This window comes from Sesamum indicum, linkage group LG7 (assembly GCF_000512975.1).
Source record: "Sesamum indicum cultivar Zhongzhi No. 13 linkage group LG7, S_indicum_v1.0, whole genome shotgun sequence".
Taxonomy (NCBI): domain Eukaryota; kingdom Viridiplantae; phylum Streptophyta; class Magnoliopsida; order Lamiales; family Pedaliaceae; genus Sesamum; species Sesamum indicum.
The window spans coordinates 6,779,993-6,792,690 of record NC_026151.1 but is presented as its reverse complement, the minus strand read 5'-3'; the positions used below and the strand labels follow the sequence as shown (position 1 = coordinate 6,792,690).

Sequence of the window (12,698 nt, the reverse complement as noted above, 5' to 3'; positions counted from 1 at the left end):
TCGTTGCAAATATTGTTGCAAACAAAAAATGATTATGCAATAAAATTGTTATCAACTTTGTCGTGAATATACCATCATAAAAGTCCTTGCACAATATTAAAAAGTTAAATCTTTTAGCATTGCAATTTGTGACTAAAATTGGCACGAACTGAATCCGTGGCAAAATGTTGCAACATCCGAAAACAACTATTGCATTATATACCAGTGCACCTATAGCTACGAAAAATATTTTATCGCAAAATTGGTGGCTAATTAGTTTTGCAATAGATTTTTTTATGAAATCTGTTGCAAAATTCAGTTGCTATAAGCCTTTCATTTTAATGCACTAGCCGTTGTGGCATGTCGTTCTTACGTGTATATAATAAATAATCTTTCACGCTTTAAAATATATTATTAATAAAAGTAAAATATATATACATTAATGAAAAGAAAGAAAGAAAAAGAATAATAATTTATCAATTAATATAAAATTTGAAAAATTGAATAAGTTAGTTTTATCATGAATGATATTTTTTACTTCATAAAAAATCAAAGAGCCGATGTCATTAACCGCCATTTGTAAGTGTGGAAGGACTTTTCTTTTTATACTAGCCGTTGTCGCACATCGTTCGTACGTGCACATAATAAATAATCTTTTACGCTTTAAATCGACATTATACTAAAAAAAGAAATAAATGAAAAGAAAACTAACTTATTAGTTAATGTATGATTCGAAATTTTGAATAAGGTAGTTATCTTATTAGTTGAAGGGCATTTTTGACTTCACAAAAAATTGGTACAACAATGTCATAAACTGTCATTTGTGAGTATGGATGTCATTTTCTTTTTATATTAGTATAAATAAAAGACTATAATAAGGATTAATATGGAATTAAAAGGATAAATATGCCAAAGTAATGATATTATTGAGATGGCACGAATAACGTGCAATGCACGTGCTTCGGACTATTACAAAAAAATAAATAAATAAAATTAATAAGTAACCAAAATATTTTGTAGTGTGTATACAGTATGCAATGTGATGTGCATATAATGATATTATAAAATAAATAATAATATAAATTATATATACGACAACATGTTCATATGAAACTTGCAATTAATTACACATATAAATGTAGTATCAACAAAATTTTATAACTTACCTTACTTTTTCCTAACTCTTGTATACAAGGTCATTCTCTCTGTTTTACAGGTAATGTGTAGAAGTTCTGATAATGATGAGTACTAAATCTGACCTTTGGGCCTTGTCCCTTTTTTGGGCCATGGACCAAGGAGGCAAATGTTAATTTTGGCCCACGACCCAACTCAGCAAGGCCCCTCATTGGATGGCAGCCCACTTGCTACCGCCCATCACCCAACCCGACACGTTGACCTGACCCACTTCCATGACCTGGCTACTTAATTTCCTAACCGTAATCCTTTCTTCCAAAGCCCCTCATTTTCAGCCGATTGTTTCCTTTTTCTTTCTTCTTAAATTCTCTCTTCCTTGATTCTCTAAATTCCAATTTCCATGGCTTTGGAAAATCCTCCACCGCTTTCGTATTTAATGTCCGACCACTATAAAACTCTTACCCTCATTTCTGGTTTGTGAAGAACCAGACAAGAACAAGAAAAAAAGAAAACCTTCTTTGTGAAATTCTTTGTGAGAATATCTTCTTTGTGAAGAACAAAATACTTAGTATTTTCTGAGTGATTCTTAGTGAAGCCTAAGTGGATCTTTGTGGGTCTTAATGTCTTGGTGGCTTTGTGAATTTTGCAACCGTGAGGGTTGTTGGCCGGTGGTGGAGCTTGGGCATTCGATTGTCGGATCTGGCTCCTGAGCCATTTATTTTACTGCTTTCATATTGTATTATTTATCTATTATTTTGTTCGTTATTTATCTTTAAATTATTGTAAGAATTTTATGAATTCATCATTATTTCTGAAATTATCGATTAATTTGGGCTCATCATTTATTAATGTGATATCAACTCTCCCTACTTTAATTCGGACCTAATTTGTCTGATCTCAAAGAAAGAAAATTGTATTGAGGAAAAGGAGAAAGAAAGTACGCAGCCATAGCATCTGCTGTCTCAATTAACATGCACGGAAAGCTCTCTTTCCTATATATTGGAGTTCTGTACATGTCTCTGACTCTCTGTTAGTGCGTGCATGTGTGTCTGAGAGAGAGAGAGAGAGAGAGAGAGAGAGGTCATTTTGTGTTAGCTAGCTTGTATTAAAAGTACTATTACACTATATTTCGTCCATCAATTTAGTGACATGGAGGTCCTTGTCCTCTACATTTCTTGAGGTCGGCTATCCCTGAGGACATTTGTACAAGTTACTCCTTATTCATCATGGCAACAAGAATAGAATGGACTTGCCATGTTTGAGTTGTCATTTATCTTACCCTCTATGGAGGATTGATAGACAATAGCGACTTGGTTTTACATGGGGCAATTGGAAGTGATGCCCGAAACGTTGATGTAGGTGGAAGAGATGAGAACTAGAGATTGTCTCACAGAGCATGTCAAAATTTTACTTAGATAAATTTCGAGTCCGCTAAATATTATTACCTAAATAGAACATATGAACAAATTAAATTATGAATTTAATGTAAAATGGCTACATGTTTTCACCTAATTGTTTGATTTTTCTAATAAATCTCTGAAAACGTTTTGGAAAACAAAACTATCCCTATTTCTTCCATTTAAACTGCGACCTCAAGGTTGGACATATTCTTAAATCGTATGAGTAATCTTCTCTGAACGTGCGTGAGAAAAGTACAAGTTAGTTTAAAATTTTGTATCAATGCTTTCAAGAGCTTGATGTCAAGGAAGATGTAGAATAGCTCTTAGTTGTAGGCGAGAGCTTTGGATTTAATTCGTTGAGTGTGTCTTGACTTGACTTATGTTTTGACTTGACTTATTGTTTATCTAACTGTTTGTTTTGTAAACCCTTTCATAAGCATAAGTTAGAGCTTAGGCGGCTTGGAGCTCACTTTTAGGGCACTTGGATACCATTAACTTTAATTCAAATTATTTACCTAATTAATAGTTGATATTCAGACATGCTCGGTTCAATTAACCAATTTAGATTAAAAGAATTGTATTTTATTTTGGATTACTCCATTTAAAAGATTCATAATGACCAAGTTGGTATAAACTTCAATGTGAGACCTAATTAATAATCAATTTTGGTGGCATTTTAATTGCTAATTTATCCCAAAATTTTGATATTAACAATACTCCAAAGAAAAGCTAAGTGCAGTGATGACTAACTATTTGGATCAATCTTAATATTAATTCAAGGGATACTCATAATTGATATGCTCTCACTACTGCATTGCAAAAAAAAGCCTAAATTTATTAATTCTTAATGATCATAACATATACCATCAAAGCACGTACATTACTCCCCATAAGAAGGGAGAACTATGATACACTCCACATCTGATCACCATAATTCATCTATATGAGCTTCCCAGAAAGAATATCAATTAAGGATACAACCAAGTTCGGAGTTCTATCCAGACGTGGGAAGACAACATCGTTAAAATGCTAATCATAAACCCATGGAGAGCAAAGGAAAGGTCGCCTCTGTAATATCTTGTTACCTTCACAACTCTACTTAATGCTCATATCTAGGCTTACAATATTAAATTCATAATTCAATCTCGACATTGTGAATCTTCTTATCATCAGGAGGCATCTCAGGTAAGTACAATGTCACCAAGCCAGAGGCTGAATTAAACTCAAAGTCAACTCCGGATGAACCCACCGTGCATCTTTTTGGCTTAGACGATGAGTAAGCGCCGAAACGCCCACATCCCTTTACCTCCATGGAAACGAGAGCCTTTAAGGTTGTTATGTCGTATTTGAGCCTTTCTATTGCTCCACCAGCATTAAACATGTCAATGAGGCCCAACGGAGCAAAGCTGAAGCCCGGTGCCAATGTCTTGATGGGTGTTACCGTGAAAATTTCATGCTCTAGGATCTTGAGGGACACCGGCAAGGCAACATTGTAGTGCAGAGTGTTAAGCTCACCAGTCATGCATGAGTAGAGAGCCACTTTCCCATCCCAGTTGGAGTCGGGGGAAACGTCTGCAATGAGATGAACATCACAACCCCTGATATAGCCGGTTATTGCTTCAGAATTAGTTTGGTGGAATGCGCTCTTCCTCTCAACACTATTCCATGCTGCACCTTGGCAGTTGTATACTCCAAGTACTCCAGTATACTTGTTCATGTTCCATATCTTCAACAGGCTGAAAAGAATAAAGAACACTCAACCAGTCTACTTGTAATTCTAATTGCACAATCAGTTTTCAAAAACGCATGGCTGACAGTGAATTACTACTTCAATTTAGCATATGCTGAACAAATATAAGAGATCATGCACTTTCGAAAGAATACCACCTCTGAAAATCACCTATTTTCTATACTTAGTCCGAAATTATACCAATACAAAACATTTGGACTATAGAAAAAGTGAATGAGAGAAAACTTGCCTGACACCGTCACGAGCAGGATCAGAAAACAGACAATCCTTAGTAGGTCGACCGGGCAAGCGGGCTCGTAGAATGGAACCATCTGGGAGAACAAGCTTCCTTAATATATCAAAATTGTGCTTTCCTGGTTCATCACTGTTAATGGACCCAACTATTAGTATATTATTGTACATGTACATGGATTACAAGGTAATCTGCCCATGAAAAGTTGACCAGGTGAGATTCAATACCTAACGTAGATAGGTCCACCACTTATGGCCCTGGCTGATCCATGGTATTCGGCAGCTGGGTGGAGAGAATGGAACATGTCCCAGTCAGGTAGCATGATTTCTCCTAGAAACAGACTGTTATATGCGACAGCAGCAATGTGGATAGTATGTGATACCGGATTCCGTGGGAAGAAATCATCAGATGCTCTCACAATAGCAGTTTGTTTTGAGCTGTTTCATCAAATCATCACAATAGCTACAACACATAAGAGCACTTCTAAATTAAAATAAAATTTCCCATGTAATTGAGAAAAAAATATCTTAACATCGCAAATCATCTCTACCAAACTAATCATATGATTTTTTGCATGGTGGCAACAATTTTCTACAAAATTAACAAAAATAATGCCTGAAGTATTCAATATATTTCCAATCATATGAACAAATTAATCTGAGTTAGAGTTAACAAATATTTATTTTCCCTTTGTGCAGAACAAACTTGGATCATATTCACTATATTTAAGTCAAAAAAGTTTCTCAAAATAATAATTTAAGAAAAGAAGAATTGAAGCAAATAATACCAGTAAAGTGAGTCAATGTTGTGGCTCATGCAAGCAATGCACCCATTATCAGGAAAATTCCTTGCAATAGATGCATCAAGAGCCTGATGATATTGTTTGGTCAGCTCCACTCTGCCTCCAAGACCTGCCCCAAGTGTCTCTAGTATGGTCTGAGCATCTACTTTAACTCCATCTACCCCAGCAAAACTCAAATAGCTATGCAACTCATTGTAAAACTTGTGCACCTTCTTAGGATTCACCAAACCCACCCCCTCCAGTGCAATTGGATCAGTTTTCCACCCTGGCTCGTGCTCCATCACTGCTTTACATACCTTTGGATACCGCAAAGTTGATTCATACTCCTCCATCTCCGTCACCCCTGGCCTTACACCACCCCAATACCCAATGATGGCGTGCCACATGTACACGTACTTCAATCCATACTTCTCTTTACAAATATTGACGATATTCTTGATCCCGATCGATGGGTCCTCCTTTCGAAATTTTGCATTCTCTTTAATTCCGGTCAGCCTCTGCAGTCGTGGCTGCTCCAGTTGTTGTTCTGGTTGTTCTTGTTGTTGGTGGTGTTCATCAGATGCAACGGACTGCCAACCGTCGTCAATGATGACAAATTTTGGAGGTGTGCCACCGGCCTTAAGGCTCTTAAGGCCAGCTTCTACCCCTTCTTGACTCACCTCTCGATAAAAAGCATCCCATGTGCACCAACCAAAGTAATCCACGAACCCAGGCAATTTCTTCTCATTCCTCAACTTAAAGCTCCCAAGATGCAGTTTAACTGCCTTAACCGCCTCATGTATCGTCTCGAATGGATCTACCCCCGAGCTAATGTACACTGAATGGGTAAAAGTCGATCCAAGAGTATCACTATCTCCACTTTCTAAGCAAAGTTCTAGCTCATCGCCATCGTTGCCCTGAAGACAAGCTCTAAAGGGCCCTTCTACCAAAGGCAAAAATACCGTGTAAACAATCTTATTCTCCTCCTGTCCATTGATATCCGATTCTAACAGGGATCCATCTTGTGTTTTCACCAACAAAAATTGAGTTTCCTGTGGGACATCATGGCCCTTATCCCCCATTTTTTGAGCCATCCACCACAACATGATCCTAAAACAAGCCAAGAACCGCACATCACGCAATGTGCCGAGCGGCACCACGTGACGACTGCTGTCTTGGTTCAGCACAGCTCCTAAAAACACCCCTTCCACCTGTCCCCCTGCCGCCGCGACAGAGGTGGCCACCACATTTTCCGGCACGTTGATGAGTATAGTCCGTTCCCTCACCACTAGTTTCCTTTCTGGAATCCGAAGTGCTGGTTTGATCGTCATGGTTAATTCCTACTATGAGTTTTCTTATTTATTGTCTACCTCACTAATCTGCACCAAAATCAACAAAACACATCAAAAATCAAACTACCAATGAAAAGAAATCCTAAGATCTACATCTTCCAGTCCCATTAATTTAGCAAGTTATGTCACTAAAACCAAAAGAAACAAGAAAGATTGAGACTTATCAAGAAATGTTGCCAAGAAAGCATACCCTCTACTCAAGTTAAATGGGTTTAATGCAATTTACCTTGTCATATTTCAAATAAGCAAATTATTTCCTATGAAAAAATAATAGCAATTTATTTCCTGTACTCTTTAAAATCAAGCAATTTATTCCCCGTATAGGAAGGTAAATTGCTATATTTTAAAAATTACAGGAGGTAAATTGCTAATTATTTTTTATAGAGGAGTAATTTGCACATTTACAATATCAAGGGGGACTAAAATGCATTTTTTCCCAAGTTAAATCCAATAATAGAGTGTTTTGAAAGACAACAAACAAACCCAAACCACATCCCTCAACAAATAAGACGTCGAATACTTTCAGAGACTCTAAAAAACAATACAAGACACACCTTACGTTCTCCATTACATATTTCTAAACCATTAACACAAAACCTCTCATTTCGTTCAAATTCAAACAGGGGGTAACATGCAATTTTTTCTATTTTATATTATTATCCTAAAAAGTGCAACTAAAAGTTATTGGTCTTACATTGCTATTTTATAAATACCAAATTTTAAAAACAAAAAAGCTCATTTGAGTAATATAGTATTGCGTTCAGGTATCCACGGTAATAACAATCTCAAATCTAGAAAACAAAACTGAATGACTATATACTACAACCTACTTTAGTAAAAATGGTCAGTTATGTATTTTACTTAGTTTTAACAATACAACCATTAAATATAATAAATAACAATATTACAAATCCGCCTGATAAAAAGTATAAGATTGTTTGAATAATTGATGGTTCATTGAGATCTCATCAACCACCCCCCCCCCCCCCACCCAAGGTCCTTGGCCAATCGAGTGAAGACAAAAGCCCACTGATCAGATCCCAATCTATCTTGTCTTGTTATTTGAATGTAATTGGCCATACAAAAGCTGTCTTTGTATTCATCTCATTGAATGGAAATGGTTCAAATTTACAGGCAAGAATTTGGAGTTGAGGGATTGGAACGCAAGTTGCCCTCACATCAACAAATGGTCAGTATCCAAATACCTTTTTGTGACTACAGTCCTCTCCTTCACCTTCCTTTTCGCAATCTCAACTGCTGGTTAGATGGCTAATTATTGTTCCGAGTTTCCTTCTTTACTCTCTACCTCTCTGCAACGAAAATAGATTACTAATACTTGTGATATTACAAACGATCAAATAACCACTCTATTAAAAAAAAATAGCAATTTAACCCCTGTGTTTTTTAAAATGAAGCAATTTTAAAAAACATAGAGAGGTAAATTGTTGTATTTTAAAAAACGCAAGTTTCAACTCAATTATTACATATTTACAATATCACAAGAAATCTTGCAGTCCCATCACAAAATCTAGAAAATTATGTCACTGAAACACGAGTAAACAAAACAGATTGAAACATTATGAAGAAATGCTGTGAAGGAAGCAAAGCATACCTGCTAAGCCAAGGACTTGTAAAATGAAAGAATGACTCGTTTGTCTGATAAGAAAGGAGAAGTGAGTTTTGAACAAGTGTTGAGAAGCAGAGGTATTTATAGAGGTAGGGAGACTTGGAACTAAGAATGTATGTATGGTAGCATGGATGATGATGCTGGTGAGCTGCTGTTTTTGTTCGTTTTTCTACAATTTTTTCAGTCAGGATCGCGAACAAAAGTGAAATCCAACGGTAGAAAAGAGGATTCAACCTTGATTTAGTTGATATCCTGACAGTCGATGAACTGCCACGTCGGATCCAGCACATTCTTGAAAACCTCCCTTACCAGAAAACTTATCATAATGCTATTACAAATTATTAATTTTATTTAGTATTATGGATGTTGTTTGATATGTATTTTAAATAATTGATTATAAGAATTAGGTTTTTTTTTTTTTTTGGTTTTGTTTTCGTTTTTAAATTTTAGTTTTCAGTATAATATGTGCGTTTTTATTTTTATATAGATTGTTGTGTGAAAAAAATATATATATTTAGATTAGTTGATGAGATTGTGTGTTTTGTTATTAATGGTGTCAAATCAAATATTATTTTTTAATTAAAGAAAATTGATAAGTTTTATTGATTTAGAATTATTAGCGATGTATCAAAGCATTATAAAAAAAATACATATTATTAGTTTATAAAATTAGTAATTGAAAATTTTTATATGCATGTAAATACATATAACACCAAAAGTACATATAAATAGATTTATTTTACTTTCATCAGTACTATATTAAAAATTAAAAATTGAAAACAAGCAAGGCACTAAATTGGAACTTTCAAAAAATCCATATTATTATGGTTGATAAATCAAAGGCTAATTATACCTTAAATTACCGCTAACAAGACTTAGTTTAATTGACGAAATTGAGGTCATGTAACTTTAGAGGTCATGTGTTTAAACCTCATTATGTGTGTGGGACGTTCTACTGCATAGTAGGTCTTGTTTATTGTAATAGTATGTTTTGTTTTAGATTTAATTTATTTGATATTATTGATCAGAATATAATTGTATTGTTGTAATTGTCTTTGTTAAATATTGATATTCAATAGAAATAATTTAATCGATTTATTTCAATTAATAATAATTTATTAGTACACTCATTTCTGATACACGATCTGCTTTTGTTCCTGGTCGCTTGATCACTGATAATGTGCTTCTTGCTATGAGCTCAAAAACTTTCTTCTCCATAAAAACTAGGGGCAAGTTGGTCATGTATCTTTAAAGCTTGATATCAGTAAGGCGTACAATCAAGTGGAATGAGTTTTCCTTCAGAGTGTATTACGTAGACTAGGCTTTCACCCAAAATTTGTTGAATTAATTATGCTTTGTGTTACCACTGTATCGACTTAGAGCCTGTTTGTTTGGGGTAAAAAGTGGGAGTATAAGAATAGTGGAAATAAAATCGAATATAAAAGAGATAGTTTGCTGTTTGGTTAAAAGGAAGAAATGAAGGTGTCCAGGTGGTGTCTAAACACATAAAGTACCTAGGCCTTCCAGCAATGATGGGGAGATTTAAACGGGAGGTGTTTGAGGAGATGAACGAGCGAATGTGGAAACGTCTACGGGGTTGGGCGACCAAATAGTTGTCCCAAGTTGATTGCATGGGATTGTTTGTGGGATCGCACGGTGGAGGTGAAGGCACGGTCCAGTTGATTGGCGGGGATCGTTTGTGTAATAGGACGAAGGAGGGCATTTTTGGCTTCCCGCGCATGAAGGAGTACAACATCGCAATGCTAGCTAAGCTTGCTTGGCGTGTCGCGACTAAAGAAAAACAGAGTAAGCACAAAATAGTGCAGTCATGGAAGAGTATTTCGGAGAAAAAATAGTGTTATTCACATTCAGTAAAAATAGTAGTAATATATAGAGAATGAGCAGTATATATACAATAAGCAAAAGAAAGAGAGAAACTAACTACTCTAACAACCTGTCCACGTAGATAACCGTGAAACAAACTAACTGACTAGTTATAACAAGAATGCAACAGACTGACTAATTACAAAAACAAGAATGTAAAAACACTAAGGATAAATAGGTCGCTAGGTGGGGAAATCGTTGTGTGTGGAGTTCGCTGTCTGCATACTGCTGCATCTAGTAGAACCCACAGCTCGCTAGAACCCCCACCCCCCCCCCCCCTCCAAGAAGAAGCCCAGGAAACAAGGCCCAGCTTGCAAAGGAAACGGCTGAAATCAGCAACAGGATGAGATTTGGTGAAGAGGTCAGCGACCTAATCAGAACCACGAATGTGAGAGGGGGAGATGAAGGCAAGCTTGAGCTAATCACGAACAATATGGCAATCAATGTCGAGGTGCTTGGTGTGTTCATAAAAGACGGGATTGGCGGTGATGCGGAGGACAGCGTTGTTGTCACACTAGAAAGAGAGAGGTAGTGGAACGGACGAATGGAGGTCGCGCAGCACATAGGAGATTGAAAGGAGTTCGCAAACAGTAGAGGCCATACTGCTATACTCGGCTTCAACAGACAATCTGGATACGATGGCCTGCTTCTTGGTCTTCCAAGATAAGAGACGACCCAAGGAAGACGCAGAAACCAGTGATGGAACGGCAAGAATCAGGGAGAGATGCACAGGACGCATCAGAGTATGTACTGAGAGTTGAGGAATTGGTGGAGGAGAAGAAGAGACTAGTGGATGGCGATCCCTTCAAATGACGAAGGATGTGAAGGGTAGCATCCCAGTGAGAAGAGTGAAGTGCCTGGACGAACTGGTTGAGCTGCTGGACAACAAAGCAAATGTCTGGACGTGTAAAACCGATGTACAGTAGGCGTGCAACAAGATGTCGAAAGCGATCTAGATCAGGAGCAGGGAGCCATCATTCAGCACTAATTTGAGACCTGGTGGCGATGGGGTAGAGGCAAGTTTGGCATCAAGCATTGAGGTGTCAGCGAGATGTTTGAGGAGATGAATGAGCCAATGTGGAAACGTCTACAGGGTTGGGCGACGAAATAGTTGTCCCAAGCCAGCGGATGGTCCTCATCCAGACGGTCCTGCAAGTGCTATCGGCCTATATGATGGCCTGTTTTGAGCTACCGATGGAAGGGATGATGACCATGCGTACGGGGAGGTTTTCGTGAGTAGCGCATACAAGCTAGTGTGGAACAAAATTGGGGTGTCTAGCTTAGTTTGATTGTCCAGGACTAGTCTTTCCTTTGGGGGGCACGGGTTCCTCCCAAGGTCCGACTATTTGCATGGAAGGTCTGTAAAAATGCACTCGCTGCATTGTTCAATTTGAGGAAACGAGGGGTGGGGGTCAAGGATGGTTGTGCATTCTGTGACGCGGAGGAGGACACTGTGCTACATGCCTTGGTTTTGTGTTCGTTTGCTAGACTAGTTTGGGCGTTGTCCAATTTGCAATTAATGGCTGGTCATTTTTAGACATGAGCGTGGGCTTGAAGAATGGATGCGGGGCGTCCGGGGAGAGCTGGACCGTTAGGATTTCAAACTCTTCCTACTCATTTGATGGAGCTTATGGCGTAATCGCAATAAACGAATCTTTGAGGGCAGGAGAATGCAGGCGCATGGGGTTCTGAGTATGGCCAAACGACAGTTTCTAGTAGTGAGAGATCATCTTATTTTGGAGCCAAGATGAGCAAATTAGTTGGTCGGGAATTCAATTTTTCAGTTCATTTGGTATTTGTGTTTTCTTTTCCTTGGTTTTTGACTGTTTTGTTAGTTTGAGTGCTGAATTCTGATTGTCAAATACCAATATTATAATCTTAATCCAATTTCAAAATAATTTTGAGAGATTCAATCGCTACCTCAAACTTATAATCTCAATCGAACTGCACCATATTAATTTGTCTAGACTTTTCTGATTGTCCATGTCATGTTGAATTGATTATATAGTTCCTAAGTTGAAACAGAATTATTAAGATAATAGCCACATGGATCTTGAATAGCTACAAGCATTATTACTCGACAAGATTAGAAATAATTAAGTAGCACAATTATATGGTATATGTTGGCACTTATCATCATGGTTTATATATTATGACATGAGTGGGCCTAAGCTGCCTCCACTCAATTATTGATTGAGTGCAGGTACTAGCATTTGAGTACATTCAGGAGTGTGGAAAATTTTAAAAATAAAATTTATATATTTTATTAGATGTAACTATAAAAAAAATATTAATCAGAATATTTACATTTTTAAATTTTAGCTATAATTTTTTTGTAATTAAATATTATAAAAATGTATTGTAACAAGAAGAAGGAAAGAAAGAAAAAAAGGGGAAAAAATATAGTAAGAACGTGTCTGATTATGTTGTCGGAATTTAGTATGATATGATCGAATGAGATAGGAAATCGATAAATTAATTTTTTGATCAATTATCTTGTATTTGGTCGTATATTGAGCAGTCTGATATCTGCGTAACATTCGGATCTTTTGTATGATT

At 36.8% G+C, this 12,698-nt stretch overlaps 1 protein-coding gene across 1 annotated transcript; it reads right to left on the bottom strand.

Moving 5' to 3' along the window:
- Window positions 3,324-7,943, bottom strand: LOC105166455 (probable galactinol--sucrose galactosyltransferase 6). Its single transcript, XM_011085817.2, has 5 exons — window positions 7,834-7,943; window positions 5,283-6,655; window positions 4,723-4,932; window positions 4,493-4,627; window positions 3,324-4,249 (listed from the first exon to the last, which is right to left on the bottom strand). The coding sequence occupies exons 2-5, from the start codon at window positions 6,605-6,607 to the stop codon at window positions 3,646-3,648; spliced, it is 2,274 nt and encodes a 757-aa protein (XP_011084119.1). The 5' UTR covers window positions 6,608-6,655; window positions 7,834-7,943; the 3' UTR covers window positions 3,324-3,645.